Here is a 21,271-nt window from a genome sequence, read left to right on the forward strand (position 1 = left end):
GATAAAGTTCCTTCTACTATGTAATCTCGGGTCCGTTTTTCCCGTGTGATTAATACTTTGGTGCGCTTTAACATCGGACCTTGAGGAACTTCGACCCTTCCGATGATCATATGAATGACATGTTGAGGTTCGTCTTTCTCTTTTTGTTTATTAAAATCCCTATTTCTGAAATGATTCTTAGCTCGGTCGCTCAGAAATTCTCGAAGGTGCCCGTTATTGAATAACCGGGATACTTCTTCTCTCGATTGTCGAAAATCCTCCATTATGTGGCCATGGGTTCCATGATATTTGCATATTTGGTTGGGATCCCTTTGGGATAGATCGGTTTGTAAAGGCCGAGGCCATTTGGTATCTTTGATGCGTTCGATAGCTGATACGATGGCAGTTGCATCAACATTAAAGTTGTACTCTGATAATCGTGGTTCTTCTTTAGGTCTGATAGGTTTGTCGAATCTGTTCTTGGTCATGAACCCTCGAGAGCTCTGGCCTCGATCACTTCTCCTTTCATTTCGTGCAGAATTTCGCCAAGACTTGTTGCTCCCATGACCTCCATTACGGCTGATATCGATCTCTGTTCAACCTTGGTTCTCAGTCAATATCCCTCTTGATTCTATCGATGGGTCTGATAGGATAAATGGACCCGGAAGGAGCTCCAAGTTGATCGTCTTCGACACTGATCTTTGATTGATACCGATTATGCATATCAGCCCAAATAACATCTGGGTATTCTATTAGATTCTGCTTCAACTGTTGCAAAGCCACTGAGTTTCGAACATTGAGTCCTTGGGTGAAAGCTTGAACAACCCAATCATCAACGACCGGTAGCAGGTCTATCCGTTCCATTTGGAACCGAGACACGAATTCTCTGAGCATTTCGTTGTCCTTCTGCCTTACCTTGAAAAGGTCTGACTTCCTGATTTCAACCTTGATGGCTCCGGCATATGCGTTTACAAAAGAATCTGCAAGCATAGCAAATGATTCAATAGAATTAAATGGTAAATTGTGGTATCATATCATAGCTCTTTTTGACATGATTTCTCCGAATCTCTTTAGCAAGACAGATTCAATCTTGTCATCCTCTAGATCATTCCCTTTGATAGCACATGTGTAAAAGGTGACGTGCTCGTTCGGTTCGGTCGATCCATTGTATTTAGGAATATCAGGCATGCGAAACTTCTTGGGGATTGGCTTGGGAGCCGCGCTCAGGAGGAAAGGTTTTTGCACGAACTCTTTAGCGTCCAGACCCTTCAACATCGGTGGTGCCCCTGGGATTTGATCGACCCTGGAGTTGTAAGTTTCCACCTTCTTGTCATTTGCCTCGATCTTCTTTCCCTCGACTCAATTCGTTTTGTCAGTTCTTCGAGCATCTTCATGATTGCAAGATTGGTCTCCAATTCTTTCTCGTTCGATTTCCTTGAAACCGATTTGCCCCTGTGGACAACTTCCTAGGACGGCTCGGGTTCGATCCTACTCGGTGGGTGATTCTTGTTTTGGAGTTGGGCTATCATTGCCCGTTGAGCCTGCAACATTTCGAAGATCACCCGCCGGCTGATCTTGCCATCTTCACCGCTATGAGTGCTTTGAGCGGCTGATCGAACATCCCCACGCACGCTGCCCTCGGGATCGACGGCCAAATTTGCATTGATGGCTACATGTGAGCTGACATCGATTGGATCTACATGGGGAACTCCATCGAGGCCAACCGAGGGTACGTCGTTCACTGGTGCTATGTTATCATTTTCGCTGTGGTAGCCGAAATCATTATCAACGAGTAGGGGTGCAGACTAAGATTTCAACATTTTGGTCCCGGAATCAAAGATACTCCAAAAAACATGTGTAAAATAGTGTTTGTTATGAAAGTTTGTACCAGGTAAACACTATTATCCTTAGCCCCACTGTGGGCGCCAAATTGTTTGCCTTTAAAATTGGATAACAATTAATTTTGTATGCAACTTTAAGGATATGGGATATGACTTAATACAAATTAAGAAGATGAATTAATATTGAAATTAACGCTAAGAAAATAAATACAAACCACACAAATTGAACAGTCTTAGCCTCTGAGTTTAATCACCCTCGAGCCAAGAAACGTCTCAACTAATGTTAGAACAGAAAAACAAGATGATAAGAACTAGAAATGATCAGTATATTGCTTTCTTTGTACGTGCTACAATGTCTGTTACAAATGATCAGATTCCCTTTATATAGTAGGGGTGCACTACTCTTGATATAATTCTATACAAGGTAAAAAATCTCATGATTTGCTAACTAATCGGCTTCTCCTTGATACGTGCCAAGTTTTTCGCCGTGATCTCCAACCGATCGCGGATATTTCGGCCTTCTGTTATTCTGCTCAACAAATTTCTCTGTCTTGTTTGGTCTCGATCTTGTTCAGTCCCGGGGTCACGAGCTCAACAATGTAACTTCGTACCTCGGTTTGATATAAGCCAAGATCGAGCTTTAACCTGTCACGTTTCAGTCTCGATTGGTCACACAATAAGCGAGCCCGGTTCTAACTATATACAATGCCCTTGAGCTCAGATGTCCACTCATTGGCTAGTTGGCAGCAAACACTTCCTCCCCTCTTTGTGTGGAAAAACTTTTGAAAACCTATTAGTTAGTATTAGTAAAAAATCTAGTTAAGGGGTCCGTTGTTGTCGCAATCATCAGATCGATCATACAATTACGGCTAATCAAGCAGAGATCAATTGGCATGGCAGAGAGCTGACATTAGAAGACTGACACCCACAACACCGTTGCTCTTTGCCCAAAGCCCTCCTTCCGACTTAGTTAGAAATACCAAGTCTTTTGAAACATGTGTTGCTAAAAGTTTAAGGAATAAAGGTTTTGTGGGACCATGATACTTGTGTGACTATAAATACTTCTTATTAAGGGTAAAGTTGATAGAATAAAAAGTTTAAAGTTAAATTATTTCTAAATATAAAAATATGTCATTCTTTTTGGAACGGTACCGAAGAAACTACCTCATCTAATTTGAAACGGAGGGAGTCTAACACCCCCGTAAATTTGAACTGGTTGTGAATGCATTAAATGAGTATTAACGTGATGGTAATCAACAGTTTTTTCATAAATTTGTAATATTTAAAAGTACTCTGTTAAATCGTAGTTTAAAAAAACAATTATTTGACTATGAATAATATTTGGTCAAAATTAAAAAATAATTATGTTTGAAGATAAAGTTGATAAAGACTAGTTTTTAAAAAATAATAGTGACTTAGCAAGGCTAGTTTTTATAACTCCATATTTTGGATTTACTAGATTACATTTTGTAATATCATTGTTGAGCACCTCGCTCAACATTGATAATAGGGGATATGTATTCGTCAAATTTTATTTCTTTCACATTGTAAGACCTCCTGTCACTAGTTTGTTTTGTTTTTTTGAGAGATATATATAAAATCTAGCTCTAGGCACTTGCCTACTGGATTGCTAAAAAAAAAACTTACTGCTCCAGGTTGGTCTCATGGAACAACTTCACAGATTTGTAGTTTTAAATCAAAGGGCCACTTTGTTGACTTTTTGAATACCTCTAAGTTTTACCATTCTTCGTGATATATATCACTAGTAAATTCTAAAAGTTAAACCAAATTTGCTTTTCCAGTTGTTTCTATGCATATAATGGAAGTCTGCCAGATTTAATGTGCGTAGCAGAACTTGTATTTTAGTAAACGCCAAAGTAAACAGAAAATAAAACGAGTAGGCTAATTTGCTGGCTTACGTGGTGGTAGTACATGGGTTACTTGGAGTTGGAGTCGATGTTTTCTATCTGCAATTTGTTTATCAATCATCGTTTCTTTCATTTTTGAAGCAAGCTGTTACCCTATGTTGCCGCCAAGACAGCTGAAAGCTTTAACCTCTCCTTCATTTGTGGAGGAATAATATCCAAAGTGAACAAAAACGTATTAGTTACCAACAAAATCCTATGGAGAAAGTAATGGTTTCTGGGTTCATTGCCTATGCAGACTTATGGACTTGTGTTCTGTATCACCACTCATACAAGTTTAATTTCCAGAATCCTGCTTGTGAGATGTCAATTCAACAGCATTTAAGCCTTGAGGCACAAATGCAACTTCAGTAAACAGGAGTCCGACAAATATAGAGTCATCAAGGACAAAATAGGAGACACTCTCAATTACCCCACATTTCATTTAAAGGTATCCCTCAAACCCCTCGAGGACAATGCTTTGCAGCAAAATTCAAGCAAGTCCAAAACAAACTGAACCAAAGTATTTAATAAATAGGCCAACACTGGGCAATTTCAAAGATGATTTCAGCTTAATCAACTAATTTCTAACAAGCATAGCCATTCATTTGGAAATGTAAATCAATAAAAGTTGGTAGAAGGTGAAAAAAATAATTAAAGCAAAGACACAGCTGAATAGTCGTACAGAAAAAGGTTCCATGAGCAAAATTAGCCACATCTAATCAGATGTTTAATCCCTGGTATTACCCGGAAATTATAAAAACAAATATAAATAACTCCACAAAGCACATTACAGTTTAACTAACTACTTTTAAAGATGAAGATTCTACATCATTTAAAACCTTGATATGAGACACTAATGCCTCCCCCAAAGCAACCAATGACTTCAATCCACATCCATGACATCTAAGCACCCCACTGCAGAAGTAAGAGATCAAGTTTAGCAACTTCAAATAATATCAAGATGTAGGATGTAAGAAAAAGCAAATGCAAATAGTCACAAGATCAAGACTTCAGTCACCAAATAACAGCTAGAGCAACTTCCCCTTCAAATAAAGGGACAAACTCACAACAATTTGACAAAATAGAAAAATCAATGAAGTGGGAGGAGAACCATGTATCAAGTTCGAATCATAATAAGAGAGGGGAAAAACACTAGGTGATTTCTTTGCATCTGCCTAAAACTTGGGGTACGGAGCTGCACAATACCTACACTAGTGGGGGTTGCAGGCACCCACTAGTCAAGATTTGCAAAAGATGGCTCAAGACACCACCATCATTAAGAGAGAAAAAAAAAGAAGAAGCTCAAGTTCATTTGCATATGCAACATACAATGCTATGGAAAACATGTTTCAACACACCACCTACTGGCATTGAGGATTAACAGTTTAAACAAGTTTCTGTACACAGTCAAGCATGGTATATTGAAAATGGTCTTCCACTTAAAGCCACTTTTCCCACAAAACAATTTGGAACTATTTTGGATGGAAAATATGCCAATAAAGAATCCTAGAACTAATTCAGAACAGCAATGATATGTACCATTCCCTGTATCTAGGAGCTTAATTTGTCATAACTAAGGTATGCAATCAACTAAACAAATTTTTAAATACCAACTAATAGCTTCACAAGAAATGAACTTGTGCTTCTAGATAAACCTAAATTACATGCAATTTTCACGAATAAGTAGTAACACCACATAGTAGGGTTGAAGCATAGTTCACTGACTGTTCTATAAGAGATTCTTCAAATCCTTTCTTATCTTGGACACTGAGAGGCTTGTGCTAGACAACCAAAAGACAAAAGGTTGTATCCAAAACATATCTAGGAATTTGCAGATACAAAGACAATCATTGACGCTGGGAATTTCCTAAACAACTCTTTGTTTATAAAGCAATAATGTACTATATCAAGCCCAAGTTGTGTCAAAACATAGAACATAGACGGCACAAAACTCAATGGATCCATGATTTAACAAATTTTTTAAACATAAGGATAAATACATATGACCAAACAGCTAAAGAAGTTACCTTAAATGTTGCTTGGGTACATGAAAACCCTAACCTTAGCTCCCTGCAAGAATTAGGCAACCAAAATTAAACAACAGTTGGAAAAAAACAATTGGTTTCCTCTCCTAATACCATAAACAGCTCAATAACATTAAGGAATAACATATATAATCAAAATGTACCATGGACTTAGGAGGCAAATTGGACTTGAACTTAGCTCTAACAACGCCACTGTTTCCATGGGGCCTACAAACTTTACCCCAAATGCAGCGATAGTGTGAGTTATTCTTCTTTGTCTTTGCCTTGTAAACGTAGGCCATTCGCTTCCCGAGGTACCAGTCCACCTCTTCCTTAGTGTTCACTCCCTCAATCTGAATCAGTGAAGTACTTGGATACTGGTTCGATTTCGACCTACACCAACAACAACAACAAAATTTAACAGTAAAATTTTGATAGATCACAATATCTAAAAATCAGAGACAAGTTTACCTTTTGTATCCAAGAACAGTTCCCCTGACGTATAGCCTGACACGTTCTCCTTGGCGTCCCTTCACCATTTTCGAATCAAGGGGATTGGAGCTGCGGAAATGCCTGTGATATAGAAACCTAAACCCTAGACGACTTGTTTATGCAAAAGAGATGTATTTATATGATTGGATATTGTGACTAGTGGATGGGCTGGATGCCCAATCATGTGTAGTTGGGCTTTAAATTAGATGTGGGCTGGAGACGAGCAAAAATAGTAAAAATAGCACGGGTTAGGCAGTTTTTCGGACCGGTGATTTAAAAATAGCCAGCGTTTGTAAAATTATTGAAAAATAGTCACTATTTGCTGTAACAGGGACCGATCCAGCATAATATACTGGAGATCGGTGCACCTGTGTATGAACTTCCAGCATATTATGTTGTAACTCCAACACGCGGAAAGTTCCAGCATAATATACTTGATATTGAAGCACCTGTGTATGAACTTCCAGCATATTATACTGGACCGATATATTACACTGGTACTCCAGTATATTATGCTGGAGTTCCAGTATACTTATGCTGGAACTCTATTATAATATACTGAAGTTTCAGTATACTTATGCTGGAGTATTTTTCGAATTTTGAACAGTATTTTTGTTCAGATTTATCTTTACATGAAAAGTGGCCCAATTTTGATTACTTTTGAAACTGTGGCTATTTTTGAATGGCCACTTGTAAATCTGGCTATTTTCAATTTGGAAATTTTACCTTATATAGCAAAGCTTTACACCCAATTTATTATAAATAAAAATCCTTTTAATATATATTTTCTATAGTTACCTTTTAGTTTTTATAGTAAAATATGTATTTATGGTTACTTCCTACAATTAAGCCATTAAAAACTCTCTAATATTTTTCTCTCACATTCTTTATATAAAATAAAATAAAACTACCGCCTTATTAAACCCTAGAGTATGTTCGTTTCTTATTGATCAAACTAATTTGCTTCATTCTCAGATGGCAACTCTTGCTGATACGTTCCTGGCAGATTTGGACGAATTATCCGATAATATTCTTGATGGGGAAAATTTGGATGTCCACCCACGTTGGTTTGTGATCATTTTTCTATTAAATCTCCAGTGAGAAGAAATCTAAAGCGTGGAAGAGGTGAAAGGAAGTCTAATTCAAGACGACATCGCAAAGTTGGTTCTGGGAGCAAGGGAGGCAGTACTTTTTGATTTTCTTTGCCCCCTTGCGGCCGGTTGACAATTCCAACGGAAGAGTTATTCTTATATTCAGATGTGTTTATATATATTCGATAAGCCATACACTGATTTTTATTTTGTATAGTAATTTTTTACTGTTATATTTGGATGTATTTATATGTATTTGAGTTCATACAACAATATTTTTAAATACATTATTAGTTCTAACAGTATTCATTTGTATTTTCAACCTAACTGTATTCATCTGTATTTAAAACAACAATACAACAAAATACTCTCAATATAAATAGAAAATCAACAAATACAACCACTGAAACGTATTTAGATTGTAGACAGTGATTTTTAGATGTATTTAGATTTTAGAGAAACATATATCATGAATACAACATTATACATGCTGTAGTTTTTAAAATTCTACCATGAATACATTATACAACTAGCCAGAATACATATCCATACAGTTGGATACAACAAATTGGTGAACAGGTTGTAAGTATATACCACGAAAAAAGGATGAACTAAATCTTTGAATATTGCTCTGTTTTTTGGGTGTTATCCATATGAGAAATCTTTTCCTTAATTGGATTAGTAATTTTGCGTGTTATAATTGAGTTTGTTGAGTTATATTAGAAGTCTAACACATTAATTGATTCACTTTCTATTTTTAAACAGTTGGGGATGCCTATTTTTACGTTGTTTTCATGAATACATCTCGCAAATACATATAAATACAGCGGATGATAGCTGACATGCCCTTTTTTGTCTAGTTTTGCTATTGTATTCGTGAATACAGTAACTTGAATACATCGAATACATCCCATAACAATTGAAAAGATAGTTATAGGAAGTAATTAAGCAAATGATAGCTATAACAAGTTAATAGTCACTAAACAATAGTGATTTTTAAAAAAATTCTCAAAATAGAACATGTACATAGTCGAGAGCCACGCCAATTCCCAATCAAACATACCTTCTCCGTAATAACTAGTAGTCGTACACGGTCAATGTTAAAAAATATAAATTAAATTAAATTATGATCGGGTTTGTTTGAACATATTAGATCGTATTATTTTAATAAATATTAATTTCATCATATTTATAAATATGAGATTTTATTCATTAAAATTCAGATAATAGACAAACTTATATAAGCATCGAATAACGTTTTTGTTTTGTACTTTTTTAAATTATATTATCCAATATTTAGTATTATTTCATTGTTAATAAAGATTTTTATTAGCATATTACTTTGTTTAATATTTTTGTCTGCTACTTTCTTTTTGTAATATAATAGAAGATATATATTTTATTACTCTTGAAATATTTTTTATTTTAAAGTTTATTCTATTTTCTCAATAATATTGATTGAATTTTAATGAATAAACAAACTTTTTATTTTAAAAAAGAAAATATAGGCATCGAATAACTCTTTTGTTTTATATTTTTTATTATATTATCCAATATTTAGTATTATTACATTGTTAATAGAAAATTTTATTAGTATATTGCTTTGTTTAATATTTTTGTTTGCTACTTTCTTTTTGTAATATAATAGAAGATATATATTTTGTTACTCTTGAAATTATTTTTTATTGTTCTCAATAATATTATCTAAATTTTAATAAATAAAATCTCAATTAAGTCAAAGAAACTTATATAGTCATCAAATAACTTTTTGGTTTTATATTTTCTTTATTACGTTATCGAATGTTTAGTATTATTACATTGTTACTAAACAAATTATTAGCATATTACTTTATTTAATATTTTTGGCTACTACTTTCTTTTTGTAATATAATAGAAGACATATATTTTATTACTCTTTAAGTATTTTTTTATTTTAAATTTTATTCTATTGTTCTAAATAACATTATCTAAATTTAATGAATAAAATCTATATAAATCAAATGGACTTATATAGGCATCGAATAACTTTTTCTGTACTTTTTATTATATTGTCAAATATTTAGAATTATTGCATTGTTAATAGAAGTTTTTATTAGTATATTACTTTGTTTAATATTTTTGTTTTCTATTTTCTTTTTGTAATATAGTAGAAGATATATATTTTATTACTCTTGAAATATTTGTTTATTTTAAATTTTATTCTATTATTTGCAATAATTATCTAAATCTTAATGAATAAAATCTCTATTAAATTAAAGGGGCTTATATAGGCATCGAATAACTTTTTGTTATGTATTTTTCTTTATTACATTATCCAATATTTAGTATAATTGTATTGTTAATGAAATATTTTATTAGCATATTACTTTATTTAATAGTTTTATCTACTGCTTTCATTTTGTAATGTAATAGAAGATATATATTTTATTACTCTTCAAATGTTATTTTTATTTCACATTTTATTCTATTGTTCTCAATAATAATGTCTGAATTTTAATAATTAAAAATACTTTTTATTTTGTCACACCTCCTTTTTGCGCGCCCGCCCCAAAGGGTTAAATGCGCGAGGGAGTTTTTCCAATTTAAGTGACAATATTCGAAATGGGATTATTTATTTAATTCAGAGTCGCCACTTGGGAAAGGTTTGGCTTTTGGTGTCCCAAGTCACCGGTTTATCTTGAATCCCAAATCGAGGAAAATATTCGACTTTTCCAAATGAAGTCTGCGAACCAGAAATTCTAAGTAAGGAATTTTGTTGACCCGAGGGAAGGTGTTAGGCACCCTCGAATCCCGTGGTTCTAGCACGGTCGCTTAAATTGGTATAATGGCTAAATATCTGATTTAAATATATGTTATGACTTACGTGCTTTTATTAAGTTTAAACTGCTTTTATTATTATCATTTATTTTTATAGAATTGCAACGTAGTGAAAATGCATCTCGAACCACGTCACAATCAATGCACCCGTGGTCGTCGACACATTTTGACTCCGTTGAGATTCGGATTTGGGTCACATCAATGTGCACCCGTGTTTAAGAAGGTTAAATTATTAAAGGTGCGCCTAAAGCAACTAGCGTATTGTTATTTTGGGAAGGCCGTAAAATTCGCTAAACGGCCTGTCCCGAATTCTAAGTATTTTAATATATACATTTAGAGGGCCCCGCAGCTTGTGCATTTTTGTTTGTCGAGGCTCGTCTCATTTTTATTTAAAAGGATAAACCTACAGTGACTATATTTTCTATTAAGTTCATCTCTAAAATAAAAGAAAATTTCTTAATTATTTACATGCTGAAAAACGTAACTTATTTATTAAGTTACGACTAATGTGAACGGAAAATTGCGATCGCGTTTGTACAAGGAAAAACTGCTTTAATTCTACATTCTATTATTTACTAATACTAGAGCATGAGATAGATACACAATAATATCAAAAACAGATTAATTCAACTAACATTATTAGATGAAGAAGTTATACATATGCAATCCATTACTTATTAATAAATCGACTACATTTTTATATAAAGAAAGGAAAATTATATTCAAACAACAAATCTAAACAGTTCGGATTCAACAGGAACAAAGCCTGATTAATTTCATTTTTCGCTTCAAGCCAAGAGTGTACAAATGTGTACCTGGAAACAGCAGTACAAGAACAAAAGAAGTAGGAGTCAGCGACAATAATAACGCGGCAACAGCAGGTTCAGCAACACCGCAAAACCAGTAAAAACCAGTAGAATAACCCAGTAACAGATTGAAAACTCAGCAGTGCAAAAGTACAATCGCAGTCAAAGCAGAAGAGAGAAAAGATACGAGATGCAGTAGTTTCTGACTTTTGAATGACACTCGAAGAAGAGCAAACAGAATTGTTCGAGTGAAAGTTCAAATTGTCTTTCTCTTTTACTATCACAAACTCTCTCCCAGTATAAAAGTATGTCAACTCTCAAGTGTAAAAAGAATCTGTCAACTCTCTCTAAAAATCCTCTCAATAATATTCAACTCTTTTTCTCTCCCCCCAAAAAATCTCTCTTAAAACTCTCAAGTCTCCCCCCAATGTAGCAAGACAAGTCTTCAATTCCCAACCCCCAAATTATTCCCCCAATGGCATGCTTTGTCCCACTATCAAATGTCTTCTTTATTTTAAAACTTTGTCCCCCATGCCTACATTAAATAAATGCCACATTACCAACCCATTACAATATGTCCCCCATGCCTACATTAAACAAGTACAAGATTCCTCCCCATTATGTTTTGTCTTGTCCCCCATTATATTAAACAAGTACATCAAAAACCCCACCCCATTATATTTGTCCCCCATGCTTAACATAAAGAATCAAAATAATGTTCAATTACCAAACTACCCCTCCGACCTTATTGCAATTACAAATCTACCCCCGAATGCAATACAATTTACCAAATTACCCCTCTGCTCTAAACAATCAATTAATCATAACTCAACCAAAATATAGTCAAGATGACCAATTTCTCAACAATCTTCAACAACAATTTACATGAACATGATGAACAACACAAACTCCAAATTAATGGAAATAAATCAACCATATCAGGAACCAATCCTGGTTAATTTAGACCATTAATGGATGAACAAAGAGACAATAATACAAACAACAATATGCATGATTCAAATTAATTAATCTTTCATTTAAAATCTGAAAAAATTAATTTAACAAGAACACATGAACATGAACAAAACAAAAAAAAAATCATTTCTAACGATTTTAGATTCGAGAAATATCAAAACGAAATACGGACAAACATAAAACTCAAAAACTACTAACCGGACTGAAACGAAGAGTGTATGGACTGACTCGACGAACCTCGGCCAAAGTTCGACCACACGACGATGAACGAATTTAAGGAGCGAACCAAGCAGCGCCGAAGCAGTAACAGCAGTTCGGCGCAACGGAAGGGATGAAACAGGATCAGCTGGGGTGCGTTCGGCTTGCTTGTAGACGACGAAGTTTGGCGAGGCAGACGACGCAACCCCGGAGGTTCGTTTGGACGACGAAAGCTAAAAGCAGAAGGAGCAGCTACGGCAGCCATGGATGACGCGAAACAGGAGCAGCTGGGTGCGTTCGCTCGTGAAGAATCCATGGACGACGAGCTGGAACAGATGCAACTTGCGTCCAAGTAAACACATGCAACTCAGCCATGAACGATGAAGCTGGAACGAGGTCGGGGGCAAAGACTGCCATGGACGTCGAGCTTCAAACCCAAGCTTAACGTCGACGCAGCAGTCGCGGGGTTTACTTGGATGCGAGGGATGTGTTGTTGATAGGGAGGCAGCCATGGGAGCTGCTCGTGCGGAAGGGGAGGTAGCCATGGATGGCTTGGGGTGTTTGGTGTTTTGGAGAAGAAGAAACCCAAAAATGGGGGCGGATGGTTTAGGTCTCTTTTTAAGGTTTTTTTTGTTCTTTTTCTTTTTTTTTCTTTTGTTTTGTGTCTTTGAAATGCAAGATAGGGGTATTGGGTTATGGATTGGGTTAATGGGGCGGACCGGGTCGACCCATGTGGAGATGGACTGGGTCATGGAGAAGGTTGGACAAATATTTGGGCCTGGGGTTGAATTTTGAAGAAGTGGCCCAATCCGATTTTTCTTTGTATTTTTGTTCTCTTTTCTTCTTTTATTTTCTAAAACTAAATTATAAAAATACTTAAATTATTATTAAGAACTAAATTAAGTTATAAAAGCGCAAATTAACTCCCAATAACAATTAACGCACAATTAAGTAATAATTAAGTATAAAATTATTCATTTGGACATTAAATGCTAAAAATGCAAAAGATGCCTATTTTTGTAATTTTTAATTTTTGTAAAACTAATTTAATTACTAACAATTGTAGAATGAAATCCTACATGCAAAATGCGACATATTTTTATATTTTTTATTAATTTAACAAATAAGCAAACACAGACAAATACAAATAATTATTCAAAAATATCACAAAAATACTCAAAATTGCACACCAAGGAAAATCATTTTATTTTGCATTTTCTGGGAGTATTTCTCATATAGGGCAAAAATCACGTGCTTACAGCTGCCCCTCTTTGCCCGAAGACACGAAGGGTTTTCGCGCAAAGATAAAGTGAGCGATTTTTGCCTATCCGAGTACTCCGTGTGAAGCATTTTTTTTTTGAAAAAGATTTAACCAAACCTCTGCTTCAAAGGTTTCCTACATATCCCTGGCTAAAGGGGAATCAGGTTAATGTAGTTCGGGAAACTTTGGGTAGCTGGGACTACCATGGGATTGCAATGCTTGTTGTTATTGCTGTTGCTGTTGTCACCGATGCTTTACTGACCGCCTTATTACAACCAAAGAAAAATTGAAACTGAACTAAACACTTATATGCATGTCAACTGCTAGTTACAAGATTCCTATCTATGATTCTTTTGCGACTTGATCTTGGGTCTTAGCTGATTCTACTTGTAGACTCCGATCTGAATCTTGATGCTTGCAAGTTGTAGGCGCCTATTTATTTCTGCGATACTGAATAGGACGGGGTTGGTAGAACTCGGGACCTTGATCAAACCTTTGAACGATCCGCCTCTCGCCTTTCCGAATATCTCGGGATATCTTCTTTTTGTCTTTTTCTTCTTAGATTCTAAGTTGAGACTCATCTCGTGGGTCATTTCGATCCGTGTGGCTCGAGGTTAGACCTGCGGGAAAAACAAACGAACGAAATTTTTTGCCCCAGTTTCACTAGGAAAATTTCGTGAATTATTCGCCAAGAAGTTCATAAAATTGATGAAAGAAGATATGAATGCTTAGTTCAGAATTGAAGCCCTAATACCAACTAGCTGGGGAGAAGTTCAGTTTTAGAGTTGAAACTCTAATACTGACCAACTGGGGAAAAGTTTAGTTTAGGGTTGGGGCCCTAATGCTGACTAAAGGAAAAGTTCAGTTTAGGGTTTAAAACCCTAATGCTGACTAAAGGAAAAAAGTTCAGTTTAGGGTTTAAAACCCTAATGCTGACTGAAAGGAAAGAGTTCAGTTTAGGGTTTAAAACCCTAATGCTGACTAAAGGAAAAGTTCAGTTTAGGGTTTAAAACCCTAATGTTGACTGAAAGGAAAGAGTTCAGTTTAGGGTTTAAAACCATAATGCTGATTGCATGGAAAAGCTCAGTTTAGGGTTTAAAACCCTAATGCTGGCTGAATGGAAAAAGTTCAGTCTAGGGTTTAAAACCCTAATGCTGATTGCATGGAAAAGCTCAGTTTAGGGTTTAAAACCCTAATGCTGGCTGAATGGAAAAAAGTTCAGTTTAGGGTTTAAAACCCTAATGCTGACTAAAGGAAAAATTCAGTTTAGGGTTTAAAACCCTAATGCTGACTGAAAGGAAAGAGTTCAGTTTAGGGTTTAAAACCCTAATGCTGATTGCATGGAAAAGCTCAGTTTAGGGTTTAAAACCCTAATGCTGACTAAAGGAAAAAAGTTCAGTTTAGGGTTTAAAACCCTAATGCTGACTAAAGGAAAAATTCAGTTTAGGGTTTAAAACCCTAATGCTGATTGCATGGAAAAGCTTAGTTTAGGGTTTAAAACCCTAATGCTGGCTGAATGGAAAAAAGTTCAGTTTAGGGTATAAAACCCTAATGCTGACTGAATGGGAAAAAATTCAGTTTAGGGTTTAAAACCCTAATGCTGACTAAAGGAAAAATTCAGTTTAGGGTTTAAAACCCTAATGCTGATTGCATGGAAAAATTCAGTTTAGGGTTTAAAACCCTAATGCTGATTGCATGGAAAAGCTCAGTTTAGGGTTTAAAACCCTAATGCTGGCTGAATGGAAAAAAGTTCAGTTTAGGGTTTAAAACCCTAATGCTGACTAAAGAAAAAATTCAGTTTAGGGTTTAAAACCCTAATGCTGATTGCATGGAAAAGCTCAGTTTAGGGTTTAAAACCCTAATGCTGGCTGAATGGAAAAAAGTTCAGTTTAGGGTTTAAAACCCTAATGCTGACTAAAGGAAAAATTCAGTTTAGGGTTTAAAACCCTAATGCTGATTGAATGGAAAAAGTTCAGTTTAGGATTTAAAACCCTAATGCTGATTAAAGAAAAAAATCAGTTTAGGGTTTAAAACCCTAATGCTGACTAAAGGAAAAGTTCAGTTTAGGGTTTAAAACCCTAATGCTGACTAAAGGAAAAATTCAGTTTAGGGTTTAAAACCCTAATGCTGACTAAATGGAAAAAGTTCAGTTTAGGGTTTAAAACCCTAATGCTGACTAAAGGAAAAGTTCAGTTTAGGGTTTAAAACCCTAATGCTGACTGAAAGGAAAGAGTTCAGTTTAGGGTTTAAAACCCTAATGCTGACTAAAGGAAAAAGTTCAGTTTAGGGTTTAAAACCCTAATGCTGACTAAAGGAAAAGTTCAGTTTAGGGTTTAAAACCCTAATGCTGACTGAAAGGAAAGAGTTCAGTTTAGGGTTTAAAACCCTAATGCTGACTGAATGGAAAAAAAATTCAGTTTAGGGTTTAAAACCCTAATGCTGACTAAAGGAAATATTCAGTTTAGGGTTTAAAACCCTAATGCTGATTGCATGGAAAAGCTCAGTTTAGGGTTTAAAACCCTAATGCTGGCTGAATGGAAAAAAGTTCAGTTTAGGGTTTAAAACCCTAATGCTGACTAATGGAAAAATTCAGTTTAGGGTTTAAAACCCTAATGCTGACTAAAGGAAAAGTTCAGTTTAGGGTTTAAAACCCTAATGCTGACTAAAGGGAAAATTCAGTTTAGGGTTTAAAACCCTAATGTTGACTGCATGGAAAAGCTCAGTTTAGGGTTTAAAACCCTAATGCTGGCTGAATGAAAGAGTTCAGTTTAGGATTTAAAACCCTAATGCTGAGTAAAGGAAAAGTTCAGTTTAGGGTTTAAAACCCTAATGCTGACTAAAAGGAAAAATTCAGTTTAGGGTTTAAAACCCTAATGCTGACTGTATGGAAAAGCTCAGTTTAGGGTTTAAAACCCTAATGCTGGCTGAATGGAAAAAGTTCAGTTTAGGGTTTAAAACCCTAATGCTGACTAAAGGGAAAATTCAGTTTAGGGTTTAAAACCCTAATGCTGACTGCATGGAAAAGCTCAGTTTAGGGTTTAAAACCCTAATGATGGCTGAATGGAAAAAGTTCAGTTTAGGGTTTAAAACCCTAATGCTGACTAAAGGAAAAGTTCAGTTTAGGGTTTAAAACCCTAATGCTGATTAAAGGAAAAAGTTCAGTTTAGGGTTTAAAACCCTAATGCTGATTAAAGGAAAAAGTTCAGTCTAGGGTTTAAAACCCTAATGCTGACTAAAGGAAAAAGTTCAGTTTAGGGTTTAAAACCCTAATGTTGACTGAATGAAAGAGTTCAGTTCAGGGTTTAAAACCCTGATGCTGACTAAATGGAAAAGTTTAGTTTAGGGTTTAAAACCCTAATGCTGACTGAAAGGGAAAAGTTCAGTTTAGGGTTTAAAACCCTAATGCTGACTGGTTGGGGGGTAAAGTTCGAGAATGCTAGCTAGCCTCTTTTTTTTGGATTTTCTTGTTTTAGTAGCAGATAAAAGGGAGTCTCGTAGAAACTTACCTTTCGAGTGAATTCCTTATTGTCAAAATATTTCTTGTACCCATGTACCTTCTTCTTTGGGCGACACCTGCTTCTTACACGGTTGTCTTGGATTATACCTGTTTCAACTTTTCAGACAAAGAACAATTGTTAGTTCGGAAATGACGGTCGGTTTGGTGACCTTGATCGTTCCTGTTGCTTTGTTGCGTCTGTAAGCACGTGATTTTTGCTTTACCAGCAGTCGCTCCAAAAGAAAATAAAAATAGTGACAAATGACTGCGCTATACAATGTTTCGAGTTTTCCGTGACATGTGTTGTTAATCATTTGTGGGTCTGTCCATTTTGCATCTAATCTTACCGATCAAAATACAAAGCATGTATGTCAGGGTAATTAAAATCATAATTCGGTCGTTAAAAGAAAATCCACAAAAATATGAAATGCATCTAGGTGGTGATTTAAACCTACTTGAATATTTCAATATGTGAGTGATAACTGTGTTAAAGGTTTAAATTAATGATTGTTTTAATGTCAGTTTTTATTATTTCTATTTATTTAATTTTAAAATTAGAAAAAAGGAACAAAAAGAAAAGAGTGCAAAATTAACCGGATTTGGGCCTGTTTGTTTTGAATATTCTAAGCCCAAAAGCAGCCCAAGCGACCCATTCCCCAGGCCATCAAAACGACGTAGTTCAACACCAAAACTACGTCGTTTCAGGGATGATTAATCTGAGCCGTTCATTTCCAGTGATCCGATGGCCCTTATTAGCCCTCATGACCCGACCCACTCCCATTTTAACCAACCCCCTACTTAACCAAAATGGCACCGTATTGATAAGCCTCCCCAATCCTGACAATCAATTGTGATCAATCCAACGGCCAGGATTGAGTCACCCTCCCCGTATATAAACCTGACCCCTTACCCCCACGCCCCAAGCCACATCCCCCTTCAGCCACTGTTCACCATCTTCCCCAGGACCCCTTTCCTCTCAAACCCCTAGCAGCCTAGGTTTTTCCCCCATGAGCCCGGTAACTACAGTTCCGATGACCACCAAAATAACATCCCCGATGCACCCAGCCACCCTGAACACAAATCCGTTAACCGCTCACCTCGAATCAACCCGTAGCTTCTCGAATCTTCAAACGAAGATTCGAGCAAAAACTAGATCTACACCGATTGACCCCAAACTCACACCACAGCCCCTCCTGACCTCCCTCACCCCCTGAGTGGCTTTGGTTCCGTTCGAATCTGACTGGAATTGAACGGTTCCCAAATCGAACCTCAAGAGCCCTAGGATTCAGATCTATGGGTTTTGTTCGAATCAGTGGCAGGATCAGGGTCTAGCAGACTTTTACCAAAGTGTTCTCAGTTGAGAACACTTCGGTTAAATTCCATTAGACCCCAAATAACCTGGTCCAAGTTCGAGCTTGTGTCGATCTTAGTTTCATTCCCCTGAGGTATTTTTCCTTTTTCTTTTGTCCTCCTAAAATCTATCTGTCGTTCATGTTCTGGTTTGTTTTGTTTTGTGACTCATCTGTCCATGTTTGTGTCCGTTTTAAGTTAATGATGAGTTTGTTTGTTGGTTTTATTGGTTGTTTGCTGTATATTATAGTTTGTGTAGTCATCTAAATAAGTGTCGTCAACTGAATTCACTTGAAAGATTGAAAAATCAGGAGTCTACATTTCAGTACGATTACTGTGCCTGTTTCTTTTATTTTATGATGTTGTTTGTAAGCCTGATATAGTAGCACGTCGATTATAGTTTACACCCTTGACTGCATATTGGATCAATTGGTTGTGAGTTGGTCAGGCTTGGCTCCCAATGTGGCCAACTCATACCATTTAATTGGCACCCCTGTTTGCTTAAAGTTTGAATCATTGCCTGAACTCAGGCAGAGAATTGGAAATTAGCTTTAGGAATCTAACAAATCAGCCTGAAAGCAGTTTGAGTTTAATTAGCTAGTATTCAGGTATTGGCTGAAATCAGAAAGGTTTATATACTAACTATTAAGAGTTAGGGTAATACAGTAATATGCAAGGTATAAGGGTAATCTTGGCATAAGACAAGGTCTGATTAGGGGATAATTTCAGAATATGTCAAGTGGTAATTAAAATATGAGTAACCTAGTGACAATGGGGAACAAAACATGAGGGCATGGGTTTAAAAGGAATACTAAAATAAGCCCATAATCCTGGATTAAAGAATAAACCAGGCATGGGGAGCAAATGGTTGGCACCAAAAGATGCTTAGGCATGGGCTTAAAGGGTATGGGCAGTCTGCCAATTGGCAGGGCAGGCAGTTTAGCTGCACTAGGTCGATTAGCCTATAAAGAAGCTGTTTCAGAACATAAGGGGGGAGGAGAATTTTGAGTCTTGAGGCTGGAATTCTTAGTCTTGAGAAAGGTTTTGTGAGTTTAAAGAAAAAGACTGAAAACATAAGAGAGTTTCAAAAACATTGTAACCAAACACTGTCTGAGAGCTATATAAGAGTTCATATTGGTCAAGCTGTCTTGGCCAAGTTCTGTTTCTTTGGCATTGACTGAGCTGCTTGTGATTGTCAAACTGTTGGTCTGCTGCATTGAACACTTTGTCCCTCCTGTTGTTTCCTTACTCTTTCCTGGGATTGTTTGTTTGGTGCTCGACTATCTGCTGGTTTCTTTTGTTCTGGGAATTATTGTTGGTTGTTTGTGGACTGTGGAAAACAATTTTGGTTGTTGGTTTGTTGCTGTGCTATTGCTGTGCATCTGCTGCTGCTGTGTTTGTGGCATACTGCTCGACTGACCATTCCTTTCTTCTTTTGTTCTCTATACCAGGTACACACCTAATACACTGTCAGATGTAATTGGAAAATTGAGGATGAATACAAATGAGAAAACCTGAAGAATGTCTTTTATACATAGATTGTTGCATTAAATATCATGTAATGTAGAATAATTTTATTCTTGTTTGGATGCTGGAAGTAGCTTGCACGCCTAGTAGATATCAATGCATGGTAATTGAATATCAGTTTGTATACGTATGCTGCTAGTATTCTCAATGTGTTGGGTTGTATCTTAGACTTAGTATAATCGTGTAGCATATTCTTTAATACATGCTAAGCATGAAGCCATCCATTGTTAGCTAAGTTCATTTCTTTTGATAAACTGCCTCATTATAATTGATAAGCCACACCTTTAAAACAAAAAACACAAATTCAGGGCCTCAACCTCATAAAGGTCGAGCCCAGGTCAAAACAGACCAGGCGGGCCCGCATCGAACGAGCAGTGGCCCAGGTCTGGCCTATTACGCATGGGCTGGATTTGGGCCCGGGATTATTTGTTCGGCTGACTGTACATGCAGCCTCATTTCTGATTTTCAAGCTTTTCTGAATGTTGTTATAGATAACTTGCAAGCACATAATTTACTAGGACTATATACTGTTTTCAACTAGTAGAGACAAACGCAACAAGAAACGTAGTTGCTATAGGATATCCTTGTAAAATAAGGACGAGATGAGCCTCGACAAAAATAAAGAAAAGCGTACAAATTGCGGGGCCCTCGTTAAATGTATATATTGAAGCATTCAGTCCCCAAGGTGGGTCGTTTAGCAAATCTCACGACCTTCCCAGAATAATAACGCGATAGTCTCTTTAAGCGCGTACCTAATAATTTTACCTTCTTAAATTCGGGTGCGCATTTATATGACCCAAATCCAAATCTCGACGGATTCGAAATGTGTTTCTAATCACGGGTACAGTGATTGTGACGTGGTTCGGAATGCACGTCCATGACATCGCAAATTCCTTTTAAAAACAAGAATGAGGTGAGCCTCGCCAAATTGCGGGGCCCTCAGTAAACATTTGCTTTAAAATTGTTTAGACGTCGGGATGGACCGTTTTAGTAAAATTCCACGGTCCTACCCAAAATAAATACGCTAGTCGCTTTAAGCGCGTCTTTAATAATTTAATTTGCTTAAACTCGGGTGCACATTGATGTGACCCAAATCCAAATCTCAACAGAGTCAAAGTGTGTCGATGACCACGGGTACATTGATTGTAACGCAGTTCGAGATACATTTTATAACGTTGCAATTCTTGATAAAAAATAACAGTAAATGATAAAAGCGGTTGAAAGATAAAGTTTGCACATAAGTTCATATTGTATTTAAAATCAGATAAATAAGCCAAATATAACAGTTGAGCGACCGTGCTAGAACCACGGAACTCGGGAATGCCTAACACCTTCTCCCGGGTTAACAGAATTCCTTATCCGGATTTTTGGTACGCAGACTGTAATATAGAGTCATTCTTTTCCTCGATTCGGGATTAAAATTGGTGACTTGGGACACCCTAAATCTCCCAAGTGGCGACTCTGAAATAATTAAACCAATTCCGTTTCGATTGTCCTTTAATTGGAA

At 36.2% G+C, this 21,271-nt stretch overlaps 1 protein-coding gene across 1 annotated transcript; it reads right to left on the reverse strand.

The window, feature by feature from the left end:
• Positions 1-4,361: 4,361 nt before the first annotated feature.
• LOC107799355 (large ribosomal subunit protein eL33y) lies at positions 4,362-6,379 on the reverse strand. Its single transcript, XM_016622458.2, has 4 exons — positions 6,223-6,379; positions 5,916-6,144; positions 5,755-5,797; positions 4,362-4,642 (listed from the first exon to the last, which is right to left on the reverse strand). The coding sequence occupies exons 1-3, from the start codon at positions 6,288-6,290 to the stop codon at positions 5,756-5,758; spliced, it is 339 nt and encodes a 112-aa protein (XP_016477944.1). The 5' UTR covers positions 6,291-6,379; the 3' UTR covers positions 4,362-4,642; position 5,755.
• Positions 6,380-21,271: the final 14,892 nt, after the last annotated feature.

This window comes from Nicotiana tabacum, chromosome 11 (assembly GCF_000715075.1).
Source record: "Nicotiana tabacum cultivar K326 chromosome 11, ASM71507v2, whole genome shotgun sequence".
Lineage (NCBI taxonomy): Eukaryota > Viridiplantae > Streptophyta > Magnoliopsida > Solanales > Solanaceae > Nicotiana > Nicotiana tabacum.

Coding starts and splice junctions, on each gene's coding strand:
- LOC107799355 (XM_016622458.2), bottom strand. CDS start 6,290: ATGGTGAAGGGACGCCAAGGAGAACGTGTCAGGCTATACGTCAGGGGA. Junction 6,145..6,222: donor ACTGTTCTTGGATACAAAAG/GTAAACTTGTCT, acceptor TTGTTGGTGTAG/GTCGAAATCGAACCAGTATC. Junction 5,798..5,915: donor ATTTGCCTCCTAAGTCCATG/GTACATTTTGAT, acceptor TAATTCTTGCAG/GGAGCTAAGGTTAGGGTTTT.